Raw genomic sequence first — 26,852 nt, 5'->3', positions numbered from 1 at the left:
GGAGACGCAAGAGGGAAGAGATATGGGAACATATGTATATGTATAACTGATTCACTTTGTTGTAAAGGAGAAACTAACACTATTGTAAAGCAGTTATACTCCAATAAAGATGTTAAAAAAAATAAAAAATAAAAATTAAAAAAATTAAAAAAAAAGAAAATGTGGTGTATAAATATATATGTATACACACACACACACACACACACACACACACACATACATACATACAACAGAATACTATTCAGCCACAAAAAAGAATGAAATAATGCTATCTGCAGCAACATGGATGGACCTAGAGATTATCGTACTAAGTGAAGTAAGTCAGAGAAAGACAAATACCATATTATATTGCTTATATGTGGAATCTAAAAAAATGATACAAATAAACTTATTTTCAAAACAGAAACAGGCTCAAAGACATAGAAAACAAACTTATGGTTACCAAAGGGGAAAGGAGGGGGAGGGATAAATTAGGAGTTTGAGATTAGCAGCTACAAACTACTGTATGTAAAATAAACAACAAGGTCCTACCGCACAGCACAGGGAATTATATTCAGTATCTCATAATAATCTATAATGGAAAATAATCTGAAAAAGAATATATGTGTGTGTGTGTGTGTGTGTGTGTGTGTATATATATATATATATATATATATATATATATATAAACCGAATCACTTTGCTGTACACCAAAAACTAACTCAACACTCTCAATCAGCTACACTTCAATTAATAAAAAAAAGACACTGAGGCCAAAGACTAGTCAGGAAGCTACTCCAGAGCCTAGGCTAGAAATGTCAGTGGGAAGCAGCAATGGGGGAGACAAAGAGGAAGTACACTCAGAGTCAACAGATGTGTGATAGAGTAGAAATAAAGGGAGAAGTGTAACTGAAAGGTAACTCCTAGATTTCTGGCTGGAGAAACTAGGTGCATAGTGGTGTACTTGCTTCACTGAGCTAGGAAACCCAAGAAGAGATTCCACAGGCACATTCTTACCTCTATAACTTCAGTACATCTTATTTTCCCCAATATGCATATTCACCCCTCCTATAGTATTTGCCTTTTTTTGTTTTTTGGGTTTTTTATAAATTCATTTACTTATTTATTTCTGGCTGTGTTGGGTCTTCATTGCTGTGCACAGGCTTTCTCCAGTTGCGGCGAGCTGGGGCTACTCTTCATTGTGGTGTGTGGGCTTCTCATTGCGGTGGCTTGTCTCTGTTGTGGAGCACGGGCTCTAGGCGCACGGGCTTCAGTAGTTGTAGCATGCAGGCTCAGTAGTTGTGGCTTGCGGGCTCTAGAGCGAAGACTCAGTAGTTGTGGCGCAGGGGCTTAGCTGCTCTGTGGCATGTGGGATCTTCCTGGACCAGGGCTCGAACCCGTGTCCCCTGCATTGGCTGGAGGATTCTTAACCAGTGCGCCACCAGGGAAGTCCCTAGTATCTGCCTTATATCCTTCAGAAAGTCTTCCACAGCCTCTTTAGTCCGTACAAATCTCTTCACACTCTGAACTTATATCAATTTTTAAATTCTCATCACATACTTGAATCCTTAAACTGTTCCACTAGTAGTAATGAACATACTGGTTTTGCCTTTCAAACCATATTTTAACCTATGTGAAAGAAGGAGTTAAGTTTTATACTTCTTTCAATTGCCTCGTGTCCATTACAGTGCAGATAACATAGCATGTGCTCAATGATAACTTGCTGTCTAATAAATACACTATATGTAGATAGGTAAGCTATTAATACAGACCTATGTACATTTATATATTTATACATACACATAAACCATCAATTATTTATTAGTCAAAGGAAATGGAACTGAGAAATATATCTTGAAGAGGCATGGAGCTGAGGGTGATCATCTGTTTTCCATGTTAACCACTAAAGCCTCAAATAAACATTAAATAGGTCACTCTCTCTCGAAAGAATTATGATAGCATATTTCTTTGACACAATATTAAATTACTGGTGAATCAAAAGAATAATCTTATGATAAAGGACTTTACCACAGATCTAGCATCATATTAGGACTTACCAGTAGAAAATGAACAACATCTCCTCTGCAGAAGGCAAGCATGGGATTCACATAATTATGCACTGCCACAAAGTGCCAGGCCAGCAATGGAACACTGGAAGGATCCATCTAAGTGAGGAGAAGGGAAAAAAAAAGGCATCACTGTTAACACACAGGAAAACAAAGGGAAAACTCTGGTTTACAACACCATCTGACTGGTGTTCCTTGATAAAACTTCTCCTAATTTCTCATTAAAATTCCTAAAGGAGGGACTTCCCCTGGTGGCGCAGTGGTTAAGAATCCGCCTGCCAATGCAGGGGACACGGGTTCAAGCCGTGGTCCGGGAAGATCTCACATGCCGTGGAGCAACTAAGCCCCTGTGCCACAACTACTGAGCCTGTGCTCTAGAGCCTGTGAGCCACAACTACTGAAGCCCGTGCGCCACAACTACTGAAGCCCGTGCATCTATAGAGCCCATGCTCCACAACAAGAGAAGCCACCGCAATGAGAAGCACGCACACCACAATGAAGAGTAGCCCCCGCTCGCCGCAACTAGAGAAAAGCCAGCACGCAGCAACAAAGACCCTATGCAGTCAATCAATCAATCAATCAATTCCAAAGGAGCAGGGACTGACTGGGAAGTGTCATGAGGGAACTTTCTGTGTGGATGGTAATGTTCCACATCTTGACAGAGGTTTGGATTACAAAAGTACATACATCTTGTCAAAGTTCAGCAAATGTACACTCAAGATCTGTACATTTGTTGCATGTAAGTTGTTACACCGAAGGAAAAACTTCAACAAATACTGAACTGTACTTAATCATACGCATGTTGAATATTTAGGAAAAAAGAGTACTAATTTCTGTAATTTACTTGGAAATACATTTAAAAAAACATAATTTGATGGGTGCATAGAGATAAACAGGTATATAATAAAATACAATAAAATGCTAATGGTAGAGTTTTACAATGGTAAGTATATAGATGTTCAATGTAAAATTCTTTCAACTTCTCTATTTGTTTGAAAATGTTCATAATACAATGTTGGAAAAAACACCAATAAAAACATACAAAAAGATGTAAACACATACTACCATGATAAATCTCAATTAGCCAATGAAGCTCACCTAAGAACTGTTAATGGCAATATAAGCCAGCTTTGCCAGCTGAAAGGGCAGACCTGCTTCCCCTGGGGTCCAATGATATACCGAGTACCAAGAAGAAAACAGAAGAGTGAGCTCCCTCATTACAGCGGCTACTTTCTGAACTAGGCTTCGTTCTGCACCATCATTCTCCGTCCCATCCCATCCCATCAATGCCTCGCCTCATATACACACTGGAAGAAAACAACTCTTTGAAAACAACCGATCAGGAAAAAGAAAAGGGAAATTGAGGTGTGCATAATACATTCTGAGAAGAATCATCCTCCAAAGTAAAATATCAGAGGCAGAAGAAGCCAAGGAAAGAGTATGCAGCAGCAATTAATGCTGGGTATTACGGTGGGGTGTTCTCTATCAGTAGTTCATTATCAAAGCAGCAGCTGTTCATGAGAGAAAAACTTAACAGAATAAAGGTAGAAAAGTACAGATCTTGTGATCCCCAGGTTACTGCTGCAGTCACCAGCTTATGCTGCTTTGGTCACATCAAGGTAATCAGACAGTGACCTTTGCAGCACTGATTTCCATCCTACCTAGTTTTCTGACAACCTCACAGAATGTGCCACTTGCAAGTCATTTTCCCCAACCTCCTGACATGGTCTTTTTACCAATAAGATGGAGAGGCTTACTTACCCGTCCATAAGGAAAAGTCATCCACACCTTCAAGGATGGCTTCAATCCAATGACCAGTATCTTTAGGGGAAAAAATACATTTTAATATTTACCCTGCAATTTTCAAATTTTTGGTATTCAAAGCCTCTAAAGTTATGAGCTTCATCTTCTAAATACACGTACCTTTGTTAAGGATGCCATGGCCAATAAGGAAAACTGTGTGATGGGATGATCTTTTAACTCGGGCTTAGAATGGAGAGGCTCAATACAGCAAACTTCACCCTTGGAACCACTGAACAGGCATCTAGATTCACATGTTCTCACTCCCATCACTCTCCTGAAAATGTAACCAAAAAATGCCAGATCAACTTAGCAATGATCCAAGGCGCTACAGCCCTAGCGTGGCCTACTAAAAAAGCCTCCTAACCCCTACTCCTGCCCCCAACAATCCAAACTCCACGTGACATCAGCATGTCATTTTTAATGTGTGGGTCAGATTTATCACCCTTCTCCTAAAAAATCTCCAATGGCTTGCCACTGTACATAAAATAAAATCCACTCTTCACCATGTTTAAAAGGTCCTATATGATGTGGCTCCTGCCTTCACTCCTCTCCCACTACTGTTGCTCCTGACAAACGCATGCTCCAGCCACACCTGCTTTCTCTCCACTGCTCCAGCATGCCACACTGTGCCCACCTCAAAGGCTTTGTGCTTGAACATCCCTCTGCCTGGAACACTTCTTCTAGATCTTTCCACTTGTTGACCAGATTGTCATTCAGGTCTTTGCTCAAATGTCACCTTCGGAGAGAAGCCTTCCTAAATTATACTCAAATGCACTCCAGCACGCTGACCTGTTTTTTTTTTTTCACAGTACTCATAACTATCTACAGTTATTTCATTTATGAATTGGTTTATTGGGTCTCCCTACCCCCGACCCAACTAGAATGTAAGTTCTATTGGAGTAGCAACCTTGTCTGGTTCATAGCTGTAACTCTGGTGCCTAGAACAATGCCTACACATAGGAGATGCTCAATAAACATTAGCTGAATAAATCAATAGTATTTTTTAAGCAATTACTTTGCGCTCAACATTGTTAGAAGGTATGAGAAATACAAAAAACATGTCCTTACTTTGAAGAACTTATGGAAATATAACACACATTGAATTTTTTGTTCTACTTTTTTTTTTTTTTTTTTCTTCGGTACGCGGGCCTCTCACTGTTTGGCCTCTCCCGTTGCGCCCAGCCGCTCCGCGGCATGTGGGATCTTCCCGGACCGGGGCACGAACCCGTGTCCCCTGCATCGGCAGGCGGATTCTCAACCACTGCGCCACCAGGGAAGCCCATGTTCTACTTTTTTTTAAACTCAGATTTATAAATGTTCTTCCATGTATCTAAATACTAAATAGTCTTTCCTCTTATTTAAAGAGTAAACAGGGCAATGCCAAGGTAATAAAAACCTTTCTACACCTGGCCATTATGGTTATAATCAACTGGGCCTGGGGCCTAAACGGAAATTAGTGAGATACTCCAGAATAATGGTTCCCAAGATTGACAGAGCTTATGAATACTCTGGGGAGTAGGAGTCTAGAATCCCACCTCGGACCTTCTGTAATAGAATTTGGGGGGGCCCGGCCTGGTGCTCTGTATGTTCTGTAAGCCCCCCCAGGTTAAGTGTAATACACAGCCACAACCTATTCCCAATTACATGGGTTTTCCAGACCTCTTCATATTCAACTTCAAGTCATTAAACTGGAGCTAATCTTTTCATTTGTCTACAAATGTCCATTAGTCTCTTACTTAAATGTCAATTCAAAAACAGAGCCTCCGCTGTCATTGCAAACTGCAAGAGTTGGATCATCTGTAAACTAAACAGAGAAGGAATTTATTTTCTTATACATTTTCAGACAACCAATCAAGTATTAAAAAGGTAAGGGAAAAAATTATAAAATTTTAAAAATCTAAGACAAACACATTTAATAGGATTTGAAATCACCTAAACTATATCTACCTCAGTACTCTAAACATACAAACTTACCCATATTTGGAATAAAAATGGCTCAATATCTTTAAAAAAAAAATGAGGCTTTAAAAAAAGCAAAAACCACCTTTCATCAGGATAAAAGAAAAATACAAACTATGACTCATAAAAGCCCTAAAGTTCTCTACTTCGGTTCTTACACTAATTTTTTCTAACTTGCTATTAAGCTAAATAGGATACTTTGGATACATTTGCAGTTGCCTAGCTTTCAAGAATAAAGACACGGGTGACGCAACAGGGAAGAGATTTGGGAACATATGTATATGTATAACTGATTCACTTCGTTGTAAAGCAGAAACTAACACACCATTGTAAAACAGTTATACTCCAATAAAGATGTTAAAAAAAATAAAAAATAAATAAATTAATTTTTAAAAAAAGAATAAAGACACAGTGAAAGATATTTGGTATCTTTGGGAAATGAACTTAATGGAATATGTTTTCCAATAACTGAAGAGTTAACCCACTACATGTAAAACAGTTTAACTTTTTATGTAACTCTTCCTAAAACGTGCTGCCCCCTCAATCTTCTTCGACAGAGTATACTTCAGTTATTATTATCTACCCTGGAAAACTCAAATAATAAATAATGTTCACAATGACAGATGGTCCTAAGGGCTTATGCGGTATGGTAGATATGAGTGTTGTAGGATACAAAATTGAATAACTTAATTTGTATCACTTATAGTGACTAGTTTCCCTAGCCCCAGAGGTTTGTAAAACCATCCTAAATCTCATGCCTTTGTGCTCCTCAGGGATGGCTGAGGTACAGGAGGCTCCTATGAAATTATTCTTCCTCAACCCCACACATGGGTAAAGAAGTCCTACACCTTTGTTCTCAAGGTCTAGCTGAGTAGTTGCCAAAGTGGAGTGTAAGGAAAATAATAGCACTCATGATTTTATTTATTAATTTTCTACTTCTTGTGTATGTGTTTTATAATGTACTTAAATATAGTACACTAGTATATTTAAATAATTTTTAAATAAATATTTATATATATGTATATATAAATGAATTAAAGCCCAAACTGTTATTGATGGGATGTGTAGGGTTAAGTCTGGAGAACAATGAGTAAGAAGTTTGAAGCGCAAGTAGCCGTTGTCAATGGAAGACCTCAGAAGTCAGTGTCTGCACTTATCACCATTCGCAAGCAACACGATGTCCACTACTAGTCTGCTTTTAACGTCAGCTGCATTCTTCTGCCTTTATCTCTTCTGCCTTTTTCTCTCTGCCTTTATCTCTTCTGTTTCCTATTGCTTCTCCCAAAGATTTTGCTTTTTTCTGCAAATGGACTGGACTTTTATAAACAACCAACCATTTATTGAGCTCTATTTATTGTAATGTGCTACTACATGTAACACACAAAAATTAAAGAGAAATAGATCCTGGTTTCAAAGATCTCAATCTATTAAAGGAGATAAGACATAACACAAACAACTACAACATATTACAGGTTGGCTCGTGCCATATGAAAAGAGGTCAAGATAAACTGCCATGATGTTCAGAAAGAGGAGAAATTCTCTCTACTTTTACTTGTCTTGGTTGTTTTCATTGTAACTAAATGCTTCAATGCTGCTTTGCCACAAAAGACTTTTATGTAACTAACCAAGATGCAGACACATACACTCCAGATGCTACCAGACTTTAAAAAGAATGTGTATGGATAAGAGAGGTCTGCACAGCTAAGTAACCAAATGTGTACATGGTTAAAATCCAGAAGATCTGATTTTAGACTTCCTTAGTTATAGTCCTGTACATTTTATACTTCTGAACATGGGCTTGACAGCATACAAAAACCAAGCTTCGCATTGCATTTATAAATGAAATCTGTTACCTAAGTTGGTTTATTATTTTCAGGCATGTAAGGAGAAAGTCAAGATTCAAATCTTGATGCTTTTCCTTTGGAGGCCTGAAAGAAAATAAACCAACAGATTTGTTTCTAAACATAATGCAAAGCTTGGTTCTTTCACAATTGGTGCCTTGAACTTCAGGTAATTCCCAACAAAGTGTGACAGAGCACACCGCCTCAGCAATAAAATCCTGGCGGACTGAACAAAGTAAAAAGACCTTTTAAAATCTGCACATGGGTTTTCAGTAGGGTACTGCCTGTCTTTGCTGCCAGCCTTTCGTCCAGGATCACATCAATTTACTCTCTTTCCTGCTATATCTACTAGACTTCAACACAACTTACAGCTGAATGTTACCATGCCAGCCCATCTCTGGTTTTAACTTGAGAAAACATCTTGTTGGGCCAGTCAAATAAAAGACAGTTCACTTTCAAGGATTCTGTTTATAAAGAAATCTACTTTAAAATGGATACAAAGGCATAAAGATTATTAGAAAAAGAAAATAAGGACTTTACCTTAATATGCAATATTGCTGTTCCTGGAGGATGAGCATCTGTTATTGATCTCAGAAGTTTTCCACTGGCCAAATCCCACATAGTGATCTATAAGACAACTAAATGCTTTAAAAACAAATTTATTGCTCTTTTTTGGACTTAAGTATCCTGGCTTTTGGCTGAAATAATCTATTCCTGGTCTATAAACATTACAGACAAAGAACTATAAAGTTAAAACATAACTAAAGGTTGCAGATCCACTAAAGCATGAGGCCTTTATTTCATCTTCATCCTCCCCTCATCCTGCCCAACCTACTTTTCCCTTCAGATTTTAAATCTTGTTGTTTTACTGAGAGGTAAAAGAAATTTCTTTAATGAGTCAATCTCTTTAGCACTGGTAAAAATTATAGAAAGGCTTACTGCCAAACCAATTAATGTCAGAAGAAGAGAAGAAACAAAACTTACTGCCAGTTTCAGAAGAAAAAGAAATACCAAAATAGTTATCTAGGAACACAGTAATAAGAATACACAAAGCAGAATATAGTGTACTTAAAAATCAACAACAATTATCCTCACTACAGTAAGAAAGTAAATTTTGTATAACAGCCTGGTTGGTTTATAAAACCTATTTACTTATATGGACATATGAATTAAGATATTAAAAACCACAGACTCTGGCTCAGTCAATAATATTTAAAAATTTGGACAAAAGTCAGACTAAGCAAACTCAGGTTAGCTCTACAGACATGTCATTTTATAACACGTTTTAGTCTTCGAGATACTGATCTAGAGATAATGCTTTTTTTGAAATTGATTTTACATTGTCTTATGGGTAAAATAAAGTTCCTATTTACCTGTCCTTTAGCAAAGCCACAGAGAAGTCGTGAGCAGTCATTGTTGATACTGAGGGCAGAGATGGCTCCATATTGACCTCCAACACTAGTGCTACCCAGACAGAGTCGCAAAGCTTGATTCTGATCTAAAGAAAGCAATTGATAAAATCAAGTGAAAGAAATGAAGGTTTGAATAAATATATACTTAGTATAGGCTTGTTTTCAAACACTTTGAGGTAGCAAGTATCAAAAGAATCAAACGATGAAGTTATATTCATCTTAAAATATATTTATTGAGCATCTACTAGACACTGGGCATTGAATTAGACACTAAGAAAGCAGAAAAAAACAATAACTACAAGGAAGCATAATACAAAACTTGCTAATAAGTTAAAAAAATCCTACGAAAGCTCTTTGAACAAACTAACTTTCATTCTAGAATTGTATTTCTTGCTATTTTTAGGATGCAAGGTTACATGAAATACCATCTTTTAAAGTAGATTTAAAACTTCAAAAATCAAAATTTATTAATTTAGAGCTGGCTGAAATTTACATTATATTATCCATGAAGAAAAGGTTTACCAGGCAAATGAACAATATAAATAAAATCACAGGGTATGTTTAAACTGCTTAAGAAAATTCTTTTCAAGCATCAACATTTGATATGCTAAAAGCATATAATTCAAATCTCTACTAGGTTAAGTTACTTAAGGGCAAGGATTTTGCCGTAATCACCTCTGATTTCTCCAGGAGGCACTCAGATATTATTAAACCTTATTATCTAATAATTAAATTCCTCTAGGGCTTCTCCTAGGCAATGCTTACTTTATATTATATAGAGTTCATTATTGTACCCACTTGAAAACAATGAAATAAAAAATTTAAACATAAGAAGGCATGCCTACAAAATTTAACTGTTTAAGGGGGAAAAAAACTACCATACTGGTAAAATCAGGAGGTCTCTTAACTCCCCCAGCAATTGTTTGTGCTTCCCTTCACTATCTATGTGCTAATTTTTGGAGGTAAATACATCTTACTCTCACTCTTAGACTATGACCTCTCTAAGGGCTGAGATCATGAGTGAATTAACATCCCCAGAATACCTAGCCTGCTGCCTTGCCATCTGACAATCATCTGAATAGTTGCCACATTTGCAAACCTTCCTCCTATAAAGGTAAATCTAGTTATCAGAAAGAGCCTAAAGACATTCATTCTCAAATGTAGGGAATAATACTAGGTAAGTCCTTTTGCCCATCCAAAGTGACTACTGTAAGAATATTTTTCTGTGTTCATAAGCAGGCTCAAATAGCAATCCCCACCTCCCCAGGAGTTCTGACACAATTAATGGCTGTATTCTATCTAGCACATAGGAAATATTTGATGTTTTCTGAAATCATTTTAGATCCTAGCCTTCCAAGATGAATATCAGAAAAGGAATAAACTTCATAAATATACAAGGTCTGACGTATTTTAAAAGTCCTGTTTACTCAAATCTAAAATGATTACAATTACAGATTTTTTTCCCTTTTTTCCTTACATACACTTTCCTCCCTCCTCCAGTTTAATCCAAGTTATTAAAATTTCCTTTTCCTGACTCTAAAAATGACATCACATTTTATTTTGCTTTATTAAATTGCATGCCTAAAATAGTGTTTTCCATGATTCTTATTTTGTCAGAGCCACCTTTACAGTTAGTGGATTATCCATATACCTTATTCTGCAAATTGTCAAGATTCAGTGGTTGGACAACAATTTTCTATATATGCTACCACTTTGGGTCATGTCAGTAGTCCAACGAATGGGTTGAAAGTAAGAGGACAAAGACAGAAATTCCACACCAGCCTCAAAAAGAAGTCACTTTAGCCTGGGCTACCTGCCTTCTAGGAGAGTAGTGTTTGAATAGCATCCTGCTGAGATCCTTTGTAATCCCGGTTTTGAGATCCAAACTCTATACAGCTCTGATCCACCAATACTTAAAGACACTAACTAATGCTTCCTGCTTTACCTAAGTTCATACTTTAGACTATCTGGGCTTCCCTCGTGGCACAATGGTTAAGAATCCGCCTGCCAATGCAGGGGACACAGGTTCAAGCCCTGGTCCGGGAAGATCCCACACACCGCAGAGCAACTAAGTCTGTGCGCCACCGCTACTGAGCCTGCGCTCTAGAGCCCGCAAGCCACAACTACTGAAGCCCGCATGCCTAAAGCCTGTGTTCCGCAACAAGAGAAGCCACCGCCATCAGAAGCCCGCGCACCGCAACGAAGAGTAGGCCCTGCTCGCCGCAACTAGAGAAAGCCCGCATGCTGCAACGAAGACCCAATGCAGCCAAAAATAAATAAATAAATAAATTTATTTTAAAAATTATACTATTTAAGTACTCATAACTCAGGGAAAGTAAGCACAGGAGAATTAAGGAGTATGACAAAATAGAGAATAAGGGTACCATTAAGAAAAAGGAAATAGAGAAAAAAAGAGGGAAGGAAAAAGACACATCTAACTTCTACATTAAAAACCCAAACATGACTCTGCTTTCCTGACTGTGGGTCCTGTGTATTAAAAAACTAGCTAATTCCCTGGTGGCGCAGTGGTTGAGAGTCCGCCTGCCGATGCAGGAGACACGGGCTCGTGCCCCGGTCCGGGAAAGATCCCACATGCCGCGGAGCGGCTGGGCCCGTGAGCCATGGCCGCTGAGCCTGCACGTCCGGAGCCTGTGCTCCGCAACGGGCGAGGCCACAACAGTAAGAGGCCCGCGTACCACAAAAACAAAACAAAACAAAACAAAACACTAGCTAAAACAAGGACCAAATTATCAGCCTTGGTCACTCCTGAAATATGTATTAAATTTACATCCCACAGGACTATGTTAATGAAAACATTGTCAATCTTTGTCCTTAACTTTTACAATGTATTCATTATATTTATAATGTCTCTTCATAAGGTAGAGCGGCTGTGAGGTAATAGACAGTACATAAAATGTAATATAGTTTAACTCCACAAAGATACTTATCAATTCTTATTGCTGTCATTATACATTCTATATTTATGGTGCCATATTAACAAACTTGCTATACAATTTAGACTAAAATCAGAAAAGGTAGAATTTGTGTGGAAAGAAAGCTAAGTCTTATTGAAGAAGTTTCTTCTACAAGAAGAACATTCTGTAGTCCAGATTTTTCTAGACAATTCTGGGGAAAGGTATTTGGTGAAGACAAATTTAAAACCTCTTCCAAAAACTTAATTTCTAAAGCTACATGGAAAGAACAAAAGGACCTGGACAGAAGCAAGTAAGGTGAAAATCAGAGCTCTCCACATTCTCCTCCTCCAATGGGGCTCTTGATCTGGGCAAGAAATATGAAATGAGACTATCATTTTTCCTATAAACTTCACAGAGTTGGCATAGAGCTTAAATTTTGTAAATGCCTATGAAAAATATGAAAACTATCCAATGGTACACATGTAAAGAATTTTTTTTTTTTTTTAGATTTTTATTTTTTGGCAGAGTTGGGTCTTAGTTTCGGCATGTGGGATCTTCGTTGAGGCATGCGGGATCTTTTGTTGCAGCGTGCGGGCTCTTCCTTGTGGTGCACGGGCTTCTCTCTAGTTGTGGCGTGCGGGTGGCGCACAGGCTCCAGGGCTCATGGGCTCTGTTGTTTGCGGCACGTGGGCTCTAGTTGAGGTGCTTGAGCTCAGTAGTTGTGGCGCGCGGGCTTAGTTGCCCCGCGGCATGTGGGATCTTAGTTCCCTGACCAGGGATTGAACCCGCGTCCCCTGCATTGTAAGGTGGATTCTTTACCACTGGTCCACCAAGAAAGTCATACGAAGAATTACTATTAATGATAATAAATAGCTTACCAATTAATTAAAAGAACTCGAAGCCCAGATACCACAAAAAGCACATCCATTTGGTACTGCAATGAATTATATCTGTTTCTTTATTAGTATACCTTTCGCAGTACACTTTACTTATGGTAGATCTCAGCATATTCTAGGCTTAAGAGTAATGTGCTAAGTAGCAAAAAAAAAAAAGCCATAAATAACATATAAAGTCTATAATAGCCATAAAATCTAAATTTGTACATACTTCAAGAATTTCTGCTCTCTCTCCATATACCAAAACTAATCTAATCCTCTATTTCTTCACCCCAATTTGTTTTAACTACATCCCAAAGACCATCAAAGAAGGAAATACCTAGATCCTAGAAGGAATCAAAATCTAATTATGTGTGTAGAGCTCTACTTTTATTGCCAGTATTCACCATTCTTCAATACTACTCCTTTGTGCATTATTAAAATATTCTCTAAGACCAAAGAAGAAGAAAAGAGTTATTAGGGAACATTTTTCAACAATGATCATAAAACAGCAGAAGCACTTTACCTGACCGCCATCTAACAAACACACAGAATTAAAGTTCTCCATTCCCTCTATAAAGCTTACTGACTAAAGCCCACGATACACTGACTCCCCACAGCTAAATGGCTATTTTCTAGAACTCAGATGCTTACGAAAAGTCAGTTGTGTTCATTTCCAAACCTGTTCATGCCACTGTAACATTACTGTACTTTAAAAATGTAATTAAACAATATTGTCAACTGATGAAATACAGTGGAAAAGAAAGAGCTGTTGTTTCTATGAAAGCTAAATGAATGTTTTAGAAAAACTTGGTAAAGATGAATTGCTTTAAATTAACTGTCATGAAGTAAGGTATGGACAAGATAACTGCAGAAAACTGAAAAGAAGTTTTATGAAAATCTAAAATTTTGCACACCTCAACTGATTCACAGGTGCCTAAGCTTTTACCTCTTTTTTTAATTAAAAGTACAAATTTTGTATGACCCATCACTGATGCAGCTTATGCCAAAAAAAGATGCTGCAGACGTCCAACTGGCAGATACAAACTCAAAGAAACAGTTTTGGTCTATGCCAAAAGATTAAGATCAATATTCACTGATTTATTTTCATTTAAAATAAAACATTGAAGGTATACATATATTTATAATTTTTAACAATTCCCTACTTTAATTTCAAAACTTTTCAATAAGCATTTCATAAGAGGACATCGACTGTAACTAGTAACATTCTTTTTCAACATTAAAAAGGTCAAAAGAAAAAGAGTCACTCATGCAAACCAAAATTACTATACCTTTTCCTTTGAATCCATGGAGAAAAGATCAAAAAAAAGAGAAAAGCAAGAAATCAGTTCAAAAGTTCAGAGAAAAGACAGGTAAAATTTCAAGAGGATAAGTGATAAACTTTAGTTATCTGTGGGAATGATACTAAATGTGATTAAATGATACATCTAGCATTTAAATTTAGGTATTGGTTATGGAAATAAAGAAAATGCATAATATCCAAATTTTAGCACAGTAAATCCAAGTCCATTAAGTTTGATAAAAACAAAAACAATTTCCAAAAGATAATCTACTAAAGTATACTAACAACCCAAAAAATGGAAAACTAAGGGCCTTAGGATAGGGAGATATCTTTATTAAGATTCGAATTTTTGAGATCCTATATTTAGGTAAGAACCAAGATACATAATAAATACCATATACCTATAATTCCATAAGAATAGGCAATTTACATGATGTTTAAGAAGCTTATAATGATTACTATTTTAATGACCCAGGCCTCTATTCCAAAGAGAATCTAATGGTACTTAAACAAGTACAGTTCTGCACTTTTTCCTATGATCAACAAAGATGTTTAAAAGATCAGATTTAACCCAGACCTCTAATCTAGACACTTCATAGTATTATTACTCTGCCATTTTTTTCCTGGCTTTCAAGCAAATTTTAATCCATCTGTTAAAACTCATTGTCCAAATATCTGATTCCCACAAAAATGAGTAAAATTTGTTAACTGCATGATTAAAAATCCAAAGCATAACTAGAATATTATGATCCTTTCTCAAAATGTTCATTATGGCATACTTTCTTTTTCATGAGACTGTAATGAAAGATTATTATTTCATCAAATCTACAAGAAAGTTGCTGGGGTCTAAAAAAATTAGACAGCAGGCCTAAGGAAATTAAGGAGACAGTAATGAAAGACAATAAACTCTTCTTCTCCTCTGTTAGTTTTTATTTTAAAAGACTTCATTTTAATTTGTTGCAGTAAGCTCTGCATGGATTTGATTATAAGCAGGCACATATTCTTATAACCTTGTGGTAAGGAAGGGATATTAAAGCAGATACAGTTGAAGAAAAGTGAGTACTGGTAAGTGGGAACAAAAATAAACATGTATTCTGACAGATAATCAGGTACATTATATTTTATCCTCATTCATCTTAGTTCTTCCATTCTTTCCTTTATATATCTTGCAATTTGCATCCTTTTCTCCTAGAACTGGAGAACTGCTTGGAAGTGTGGAAATGTACTGATCTTAGGATTCAGTATTCCTTGATTCTGAATTTGGCTCTGTACATGTCACTTAACCTCTCTGGTTCTCAATCACCTCATATGTAAATAAGGGGACTGAACTAAAAGTCCTTTGAAGATCCTTTCCCAGAATTCTATCAATCTGATACCAACTATGCCCTCATAGGAAAACAAGCATTCTTACACGTGATAGGAGAGCAAGCTGGCAAAACTTTCTAGAAGGCAATTAGGCACTATACATCAGAAGTGTTTAAAATGTTCATACCCTGACCTAAGCAAGCCCACTTTTAGGAATTTGTCCTAAGGAAGTAATCATGTGCACAAAAATGCAGTTACAAAGATGTTCATCACTCTACTTTTTGGTTAGAAACAACCTAAATGTCTTATAGTAGGAAATGATTAAGTAAAACGTGGCCATTAAAAATGATGTTACACAGAAACAGACTCACAGACATAGAAAACAAACTCACGGTTACCAAAGGAGAGGTGGAGGGGTAAACTAGAAGTTTGGGATTCGCAGATACAAACCACCATATATAAAATAGATAAACAACAAGGTTCTACTGTATAGCATAGGGAACTATATTCAATATCCTGTAATAAACCATAATGGAAAAGAATATGAAAAAGAATATATATATATATATATATATAAACTGAATCGCTTTGATGTACACCAGAAACACAATGTAAATCGATCATACTTCAATTAAAAAAAAAACTAATAATACAGAAAAAAATTATGTTACAGATGACTAATAATCACATGGAAAGATGTTCATTATAATGAAAATGCAGGTTACAAATTAACATGATCCCATTTGGGGGTGTGTACATATATATACACACATGTACAGGAAAAAAGATTAGAAGGCCATACAGAAATGTTAGGAATTATTCCTGGATGGCAGAATTTGGTGTATCTTCAACCTTTTGCTCATCTAAATTTTTTATTATGAACACATACTATGGAATAAGAAAAAATTATTGTTTAAAGAATCAATTCTAAAGTTCTCTCAAGAGAATTATATTTTTGTTTCCATTCTTCTCATCCCCAGACAATAAAACTTTATTATTTATATCAATCGCCTTTGAAAAGACTAGGTGTTAAAAACACATAATAAATAAGGCTTTTGGCATAATGGAAAATTTATAAATAGGAAGTCAAATTGTTCAAAAACAAGGGAAAATAACTAGCTATTCACTCATATGATAAATAAAAATGCAAGGCCCACAGAGATCAAACTGTGGTTCTGCTATTAAGGTCTTCCCACGTAATCCTTACACAATATCCTGTAGAGTCCTTACTAAAATACAGTGTCATCAGGAATTCCATTTAAGAAAGTTGCAAAAGACTTAAGGTCCATAGAGAACACTAAAAATGACAGGAAAATATTATCTAGTAGTTTTTAAGTAAACAGAACAAAATGTTCTGCTCATAGTATCGAATGCAAAAGCAAAGAAAGATTAAAACTAGGTTTATTTAGTCTCACGTAGGAAAAAAAAATGAGAAAATACTTAGGACTATCACCTACCATACAAATAAAACTACCTAAGTTCTCTTCTCAACCAAAAAAAGAAAGTGATTATGGGCTAAAAATTTTTCAGTTTAGAGGGATTTACAATGTAAATGAAAAAAAAACTTACTGTCAGTAAGAGTTACTGAAAATTACTGAGAAAGCCTGGGAATCTCTTTCCCTGAAGATCTTTTCAAATACCTACTACTCAGATATGATTTAGAATAAAACATTAGCACCACCACAAACCAGAGGCAGACAAAATGACAGCCTCTCAATTTTATATCCTTTTTGTCTAGGTCTGCAGAGAGTCAAAAGATATGATATGATAGCTTATAAATTCATAAAGAAGAAAATAAACGTGCAATGAGCAACAAAATGAAGCTGAGTCAAGTAATTTTTAACTATAAAAATGCTGACTGCTACTTTTCAAGTTTTTCTGGCTTTTTTCAAAAAAATAAAGTTTACTATATAAACTGTGATTAAAAGACATTATTAAAAAAACCCAAATACTTAATATTTAAAATAAGGAAAGTAGTTAGAAAATTTACCAAATATTAAAGTCAATCCATGAGATGTACCCACTGCTATCAGACTCGACACTGCCTGAGAACAAAAGAGAAGATTACATTTTAAGACATTACAAGGATCTTGAAATAATCAGAATTGAATTTGCTGGTTTTCTTTCCTCTAGGCACCAGATAACATATCAACTATTATAAATAAGGAAAATTTCATCTAAGAGGCAAAACAGGAAATGAAACTCAGAACATCTTATTTCTGGGAATCCCTCTAAATTTACTCTAAGGGTAACAATATTAAAATATCATATGTTCAACATTATAAGCAAAAACATGCCACTTAACTTCCTCTAAAGCAATTTTTTGAAAAATTCAGGGGTCCACACAAAGTAAGAGGCACTTATGCTACCCAACCAAGAGCCTCCTATGAGGTATGGGAAAGGGACAAGAAAGCCCTTCTCCAGCTTATTCACAGGAGCCAAAAGGCACCAGAAATACTCAAAACCCAGCCCACTTCCTCACCAATTGACTATCTAATAAGAAAGCTACAGGAGGCAGCTGGAAATAGTTGAAAATAGAAAAGAGGGCACTAGTGTGCTTTCAATATCCCCCAGTTCTCTATAATCACTCCACAGATTTACTATTTGGCAGGCTTGGCAATGGAGTTCAGAGCTGTTAAGTGTACTATTTACCACAAAGTGATTTTACCAAACACTGTTTTCCACTCCCTATAACCAAAGCGAGGCCAAGTCACAGAAGGAGCAAATATATTGGGGCAGGGTAGTACCACATACAAATAAATTGGGAAAAGGCTAATCATTATTTTTCTTAAAAAACAAAACAAAAAAAGAAAACTGAAAAGTAACAATACACTAGAAAGAACGAGAACATTCAACATGGACAAATTTTAAACCTGATTACTGGCAGTAAATGACATGAATTAATGATCACAAAATTTATGTAATAACTTTGAATATCGGAAGAATAAATCTAAGAAAACCTGATCAAATAGAAAGCTTACCTTTAAAGGATTATTTAAAGTATACTTACAATTGCTGTAGGCAAGCCAGCATCTACTTTGTCCTAAATAAAATTAAAAAAAAAAAGTATTTGAAAAGACATTCCCATTTTTAAGCAGAAAATGGTATAAGGCCCTCTCTTTACCTCTTTACAAGAGGTAAAACCGTCATTTTTGCCCCCAAATAAGAGAAACTACAAAAGTTGTATATACCAACAAAATATAAAGAGCACAAGAGTAGATCATTTTCTTTTACTGTTTCAGGAAGGGTACTGATAATAAATGAAAATGTAAAGGAAAAGAGAGAGGAAAGAGATTCTATTTTCAATAATGTGAATAAACTATAAGTACTATGGGTCACAAGGGTAAGAGTACATAAAGATTTTAAAAACGGAAACATATACTAAAGACATTCTTCCTCTAAGTAGGAGCTTCCCACCCAGCAGATTATAAAATAACCCCTAAATAAAAACCATCAGCCATAAAAAGAAACGAAATTGAGTTATCTGTAGTGAGGTGGATGGACCTAGAGTCTGTCATACAGAGTGAAGTAAGTCAGAAAGAGAAAAACAAATACTGTATGCTAACATATATATATGGAATCTAAAAAAAAAAAAATGGTTCTGATGAACCTAGGGGCAGGATAGGAATAAAGACGCAGACATCGAGAATGGACTTGAGGACTGGGGAAGGGGGAAGGGTAAGCTGGGATGAAGTAAGAGAGTGGCATGGACATATATACACTACCAAACGTAAAATAGATAGCTAGTAGGAAGCAGCTGCACAGCACAGGGAGATCAGCTCGGTGCTTTGTGACCACCTAGAGGGGTGGGATAGGAAGGGTGGGAGGGAGATGCAAGAGGTAGGAGATATGAGGATACATGTATATGTATAGCTGATTCACTTTGTTATACAGCAGAAACCAACACACCATTGTAAAGCAATTATACTCCAATAAAGATGTTAAAAAAAATTTAAAAATGAAAGGCAAAAAGAAATAAAATAATTTTTAAAATATAAATAAATAAATAAAAGCCAGAGCAGGGTATATTCAGTCAGAATAAGAAAATCAAAACTTAAGTGCTAGTACCAGCTCCTTACCAGTGACTGTGTGACCTTGGCACAGCCACCTAACTCTTCTGAGTATTAGTCCCCTTACCTGTTTGCGGAAAAGGCAAACACTGCCCTAGCTACTGCCATGAGTTGTCCTGAGGATCAAATTAAATGTAAAGTATCCTATAAATGTAAGGGTGTCTACTAATATTTGGTACTTCTGTAGCTTTAAAAAATAACAAGGGCTTTCAATGATTAGAACTGTAGTAGCAAAGAGCTTTCAAATGCATTTATCACATTATTTGATACTCAAACCAGGAGAGATGGATCAAACAAGTAGTATTATTCTGATTTTCCAGATTAAGAAAACAGATTAAGATTCTTCAGATTCAGATTAAGTTTCAAAGAGCTTAAATTGACTTGCCCACAATTATTCAAGAAGTGGTAGACTATGTCTAAAACTCAGGGTTTCCATTCCCACACCAGGCTCTTTGGATCACTTCTGTATTTCTTTTCTGTCTGTCCCTGTCAATGTGCTCAATTCATTATTATAATCTCTCAGAAGGCAGAATCTATTATATCCAACTTTACAGAGCTTCCCAGGAACTAACTTAAAAAACTTACAACAGGGCATGGAACTATGAGGAAGAACAATCACCACCGCTGCTAGGTACAACGTTCTGGATAGCAGGATATAGTCAACTTTGTGTGGATGTGTGTGTGTGTAAAGGATGCCTAACATAATGCTGAACAACAAAGAAACATGCAACAAATATTTGATAAATGATTGATTTGTGTCCTGGACAGGGAAAAAGAATGAGCCAGCAGATGAAGAACATAAACCATATTCAAAATGGAACCTGAAAAATGCAATCGGAAGTCAGCTAACTTTCAAAGCTAAAACCCACAGATGTGGGAAGCAATTTAGAGGATATATGAATAGAATTTTAGTGCTGGTGTTACGGCATCTTAGGATAGTGATTCTCAAAAGCCACGGTGCATTAGAATCACCTGGGATACCCGTTAAAATGAAAATCCCTAGCTACACGGCTAGAACTAGATTCCAATTCAGTGGGTCTGAGATGGTGCCCAGGAATCTGTATTTTCATAAGTACCCTAGGAGATTCTTATACAATGGACACATTTTGCAAAAACATTATGCTAAGGTATCCCCATTATCTTAGGTGATCATAAAATGATAAATATCCTTTAAAATTAACTTGAATCTATTTTAAATACAGTCATATGTCATATTACTTTGAGGAGGATTCCAAAATTAAACAATGAGGCTCACAACTCCAAAAGTTTCATCTCTCCTAAGTGTTCTCCAGGCACAGACTACAAGGCCATGATGATCAACGCCCTAGGCAGCCCTAAATAACATCACTATCCACATGGCTGAAAGCATTACGGAACAGCCATTCAGGAGAGATACCCCCAAATATAACTAGCTTTACATGTTAATAAACCAACCATCACAGAAAAGCACACAATTTAAATTGAGCTGGTAATCCAAAATTAGGAAAGCAGAGTATGAAGACTGTCACAAGAAAAGCAGTTTTCATTTTAACATACCAAAGGAGCTCAGCCATGGCAATGAAATAAGAACAGAATGCAAACACTCTGGGATTTATTACAATTTTTCCCTCCTCTTCAAGAGAAAGGAGAAACCCTTTTAAATAACAGATTTATCTAATCATTGTTCAATGTCTGAGTTTTAGTTCAGTCTCCATTATTCAAAATATTTTTAAAACTGCACAGGTGGGTCAAATGACTGTTCTGGTTCATCTTGATTTTGAAAGGAATGAATTTCATCACCTACATAAGGATTAAATTCAGAAAACGTCATGGAAATGTAATCCTCAACAGGTGGTTCCCATTCTAGCAAATATGAGCTACTCTCCACCTACAAGAGGAAGGACAATTGCCCAAGTTTCCTCCATTGCTTGACTATCTTTCTATTTAAATTGACTTCATGATATATGAGCTGGGTCAGGGTATACCAACTGCCCGCAGAGAACACTACTTCTTTCTTTCTTTTTTATTGTTTCTTTGGGGGGTTTTTTGGTTGTTGTTTTTGGGGGGGGGGGTTGTGTGTGTTTTTTGTGTTTGGTTTGGTTTGGTTTGGTTTCTGCAATAAGAGCTTTCTCTAATAAACCTGAAAATTACAATGTGGTTATGGTGTCACGATGCCACTTCTGTACCAATCTCTTACCCTTGTGAAAAATCAAAACTTTGTCCAAACTGAATATGCAAAATACTAATTAAACTCCAGGAAAAGAACATAAAAACGTATCAAAGTTCCTGGGGTATGAATCTGTCGTCATCATCATTATTATTACTATTATTATTTACAGAATCTATATACTGAATTCAGAAAACCAAAACTGAAAGACTGCGTAAAACTACAGGCCTTGAGGCCAAAGGAAAATTTGATAAAACATACCAGAATCAGCATCTATTGTCTTGATGGACTATTAAATATTTCTGCACTAAACACAGTACTCTAAATCATTTTCAAAAAAGACACAGATATTCTGTTCCAGCTATTATACACTGGCCACATTCACCAATACCACCCTCATTTCACAGCAAAGAAGCACTAGACTTGGAGCCAAAAACCCCAATTTTGAGTAACTGCTCTGCTATCTCCTAACCCAATGATGTAAGACAAGCTAATGTCACCTCTCTGAGCCTGTCTTCTCATTTGTAAAATAGGATATGGCTTTCCCTACTTTCAAAGTTGTAAGAGTATATGAAATAAGGTACATGAAGACTTTTGTGAATTATTAAAAAAATCACTCAGTTGTAAAAGATTCTGATCAATCATTTCTCCATATGAAAAGACTAAAAAAAACAAGCACTCTACCTCAACCAAATACACAAGACGGCAACTAAACTGAAAAGGAATTCAAAGAAAAAGCAGATAGTGTTTCTTTTAGGCTTGCTGCCATATTTCATTTAGGCACACCCGAGACTCTGGGCAGACCTTTATTTCATGGCTGCACTAATTTCTATGTCAAGATGTGTAGCTATGTCTTATGAGTCAAAAATAATCACACAAAACCCATGAAAGCCAGATTCTATTTTCCTTAAGCCTCAGGCCAAGAGAAGTGCTGTGCTTTGTTTTATGCTCATTCCTACTTCATTATGCCATTGCAGGTTATAAAGCTGGGGGAAGAGAACAAAATACTTACAGCTGCAGACACTATTTGGGCAGAAATTCCCTTCAAAAGTGAATGTCGCATAACTGATCCATGGAGTGAAAAAGAATCAGGTAATTTCTTCTTTCTTAAAAAGAAAAAAAAACGGAAAATGTTTAAGAATTGGAAAAAGAATTGAAAAGGCAGGGTCTTTAAAACTTTGAAATAAGAAAAAATAAAAATGAGAAAAGCATAAAACACTGTATTACTTTGTTAGCTCTGGTTTGCAAAGAGGTATAAAGTCCAGCAGTCTCACGTTAAAATGTACTGAATCCACCCTGAACCTCAGAGAAGCACAAGCAGGAAAATGAATAAAGCCACCATTTCTTTTTCACTGATTCAACCTGTTCCTTGCCCACCTTAAGAAATACAGCAAGAGGTTCTGCTACTCATCAGAAGGTTGCCTATGGAGCATCCCTGCTCACATGTCTACATTACCTCTACCTGCCTTCCACCTTTACCACCTTTCTTGCCCTCCTGTTGTCTATAACGACCCTCTCATTCTCCAATCAACTGCCTCAAATTCCCTACCCATTACTCATTCTAATGCTTCTTTCACTTAACCTACTCATCACTGTACAAAAAATAATTTTTAAACTTTTACCAAACATTGAACACCTACTCTATGTGACTAAACATATGTTCTGGGGATACAAAAATAAGAAGGTCAAAGTTCCTACTCTCAAGGACCTCATATCCTAGCTAGAGGGACTAATGAGTAACTCACTCTTAAATTAAAGGATAAATGTTAGAAAAGAAAAATAAATAAAGCACTATAGAAACGAAATGAAGAGTTTAATCCTGTTTATTAGGGAGCTATTACGGACAGCTATAGAAAAGAAAAGGCATCTGAGCTGGCCTTGATAGATAACTAGAAGTCTGTCAGACAACAAAAAAGCACAAGCAAAAATATGAAGATGTAATGGTGCACAGTGTGTGGGGAATGTGAATACACAAAAGGCATGGACCAGGAGGACAGGAGTGGAAGTGCTCAGAGATTATGTCAAAATGGTAAGCAGGGTTCAGACTGATGCCATGCAAAGCAGTTCTGACATTACTATCTAGGCAAAAAGAAGACACCACAGCTTTTAAGCAGGTAGTGAACAAATCATCCAAAACATTTATGTTATAATGGTTCCATACAAATTTTAGGATTGTTTTTTCTGTGAAAAATGTTATTGAGATTTTGATAGGGATTGCACTGAATCTATACATGGCTATGGGTAGTATGAACATTTTAATTAATCCATGAACATGGGATATCTATCCATTTGTGTTTTTTAATTTCATTCATCAATTCTTATAATTTTCTGTATACAGCTCTTTCACCTCCTTGTTCCTAAACTTATTCCTAAGTATTTTATTGCTTTTGATGCCATTGTAAAGGAGATTTTTATTACTTTTTTATATATTTCATTGTTAGTTTATAAAAACACAACTGATCCAAATCAGTCAAAGTAACCTTGAGAAAGAACACCAAAGCCGGAGGCATAACACTCCCTGATTTCAAACTCTATTTCAAGCTACAGTAATCAAAACAGGATGGTACTGGCATTAAAAAAGACACATAGATCAACAAACAAAACAGAGAGCCCAGAAATAACCACTTGCATATACTGTCAGCTAATATTTGACAAAGGAGCCAAGAACACTCAATGAGGAAAGAATATTCTCTCCAATAAATGGTGCTAGGAAAACTGGGTAATCACATCAGAAGAATGAAACTGTACCCTTACCTTATACCACTCACAAAGATTAAACAGATTAAATACTTAAACATAAGACCTGAAACGACAAAACTCTTAGAAAAAAACAAAGGGAAAAACCTCCTTGACAGTGGTACTGGCAGCAATTTTTTGGTTATGTATGACACCGAAAACACAAGCAACAAAAGCAGATATACATATAATATATATAAATATATATAAATGGGACTACATCAAACTAAAAAGCTTCTGCACAGCTAAAGAAACGATCAAAAAATGAAAAGGCAACCTATGGAATAGGAAAAAATATCTGCAAACCATTAACTTCATAAGGGGTGAATAACCAAAATATATAAAGAACTCTTATAACTCAAGACCAAAAGACAGGGGGCTAGAGAAGATGGCAGAAGAGTAAGACGCGGAGATCACCTTCCTCCCCACAGATACATCAGAAATACATCTACACGTGGAACAACTCCTACAGAACACCCACTGAGTGCTGGCAGAAGACCTCAGACCTCCCAAAAGGCAAAAAACTCCCCATGTACCTGGGTAGGGCAAAAGAAAAAAGAATAAACAGAGACAAAAGAATAGGGAGGGGACACGCACCAGTGGGAGGGAGCTGTGAAGGAGGAAAGGTTCACACACACTAGAAGCCCCTTCGCGGGCGGAGACTGTGGGTGGCGGAGCGGGGTAAGCTTCGGAGCCGCGGAGGAGAGCATAGTAACAGGGTGTGGAGGGCAAAGCAGAGAGATTCCCGCAGAGGATCGGTGCCGACCAGCACTCACCAGCCAGAGAGGCTTGTCTGCTCACCCGCCGGGGCGGGCGGGGGCTGGGAACTGAGGCTCGGGCTTCGGTCGGATGCCGTGAAAGGACTGGGGTTGGCTGCGTGAACACAGCCTGAAGGGGTTAGTGCACCACGGCTAGCCGGGAGAGAGTCCGGGAGAAGTCTGAAGCTGCCGAAGAGGCAAGAGACCTTTTCTTCCCTCTTTGCTACCTGGGGCGCGAGGAGAGGGGATTAAGCGCGCCACATAAAGGAGCTCCAGAAACGGGCGCAAGCCGCGGCTATCAGCGTGGACCCCAGAGACGGGCATGAGACGCTAAGGCTGCTGCTGCCGCCACCAAGAAGCCTGTGTGCGAGCACAGGTCACTCTCCACACCTCCCCTCCCAGGAGCCTGTGTAGCCCGCCACTGCCAGGGTCCTGGGATCCAGGGACAACTTCCCCGGGAGAACGCACGGCGCGCCTCAGGCTGGTGCAACGTCACGCTGGCCTCTGCCGCCGCAGGCTCGCCCCGCATCCAAACCCTTCCCTCCCCCTGGACTGAGCCAGAGCCCCCGATTCAGCTGCTCCTTTAACCCCATGTTGTCTGAGCAAAGAGCAGACGCCCTCAGGCGACCTACGCACAGAGGTGGGGCCAAGTCCAAAGCCGAACCTCAGGAGCTGTGCGAACAAAGAGGAGAGGGGGAGGTCTCTCCCAGGAGCCTCAGAAGCACCAGATTAAATCTCCACAATCAACTCGAAGTGCCCTGCATCTGCAGAATGCCTGAATAGACAGCAAATCAACCCAAGTTGAGGAGGTGGACTTTGGGAGCAAGATATATTATTATTTTCCCCTTTTTCTCTTTTTGTGAGTGTACATGTGTGTGCTGCTGTGTGAGATTTTGTCTGTATAGCTTTGCTTTCACCATTTGCCCTAGGGTTCTGACTGTACCATTTTTTTTTTTTTTAATTTTTAAATTTTTTCTTAATAATTATTTTTTATTTTAATAACTTTATTTTCTCCTACTTTATTTTATCTTCTTTCTATCTTTCTTTCCTTTCTTTCCTCCTTCCTTCCTCCCTTCCTTCCTTTCCTCCTTTCCTTTCTATTTTTTCTCCCTTTAATTCTGAGCCATGTGGATTAAAGGCTCTTGGTGCTCCAGCCAGGCATCAGGGCTGTGTCTCTGAGGTGGGAGAACCAACTTCAGGACACGAGTCCACAAGAGACCTCCCAGCTCCACATAATATCAAATAGCAAAAATCTCCCAGAGATCTCCATCTCAACACCAAGACCCAGATTCACTCAACGACCAGCAAGCTACAGTGCTGGACACCCTATGCCAAACAACTAGCAAGACAGGACTACAGCCCCATCCATTAGCAGAGAGGCTGCCTAAAATCATAATAAGGCTACAGACACCCCAAAACACAACACCAGACATGGACCTGCCCACCAGAAAGACAAGATCCAGCCTCATCCACAAGGACACAGGCACTAGTCCCCTCAACCAGGAAACCTACAAAACCCACTGAACCAACCTTAGCCACTGGGGACAGACACCAAAAACAAGGGGAACTACAAACCTGCAACCTGCAAAAAGGAGACCCCAAACACAGTAACATAAACAAAATGAAAAGACAGAAAAACACACAGCAGATGAAGGAGCAAGGTAAAAACCCACCAGACCAAACA

The 26,852-nt window shown here is 37.4% G+C and overlaps 1 protein-coding gene across 5 annotated transcripts in view; it reads right to left on the bottom strand.

The window, feature by feature from the left end:
* The window catches only part of VPS8 (VPS8 subunit of CORVET complex), a 290,094-nt gene extending 267,317 nt beyond the window's left edge, over positions 1–22,777 (bottom strand). For 4 of the 5 annotated variants that reach the window (XM_055084239.1, XM_055084243.1, XM_055084241.1 and 1 more), the window contains exons 1-9: positions 22,687–22,777; positions 18,469–18,501; positions 17,449–17,503; positions 9,022–9,146; positions 8,189–8,275; positions 5,585–5,652; positions 3,969–4,122; positions 3,807–3,866; positions 2,037–2,144 (exon numbers count right to left, since the gene is read on the bottom strand). In XM_055084239.1, the coding sequence (XP_054940214.1) occupies positions 2,037–2,144; positions 3,807–3,866; positions 3,969–4,122; positions 5,585–5,652; positions 8,189–8,275; positions 9,022–9,146; positions 17,449–17,503; positions 18,469–18,501; positions 22,687–22,737 (741 nt within the window). In that variant the 5' untranslated portion in view covers positions 22,738–22,777. Of the gene's footprint in view, positions 1–2,036; positions 2,145–3,806; positions 3,867–3,968; positions 4,123–5,584; positions 5,653–8,188; positions 8,276–9,021; positions 9,147–13,190; positions 13,268–17,448; positions 17,504–18,468; positions 18,502–22,686 lie in introns of those variants that run through there. The other variant, XM_055084245.1, reaches the window with a different exon arrangement.
* Positions 22,778–26,852: the final 4,075 nt, after the last annotated feature.

This window comes from Physeter macrocephalus, chromosome 1 (assembly GCF_002837175.3).
Source record: "Physeter macrocephalus isolate SW-GA chromosome 1, ASM283717v5, whole genome shotgun sequence".
NCBI lineage: Eukaryota > Metazoa > Chordata > Mammalia > Artiodactyla > Physeteridae > Physeter > Physeter macrocephalus.
Note: the sequence above shows the minus strand (reverse complement) of the source record. Positions and strands in the feature narration are given on the sequence as shown.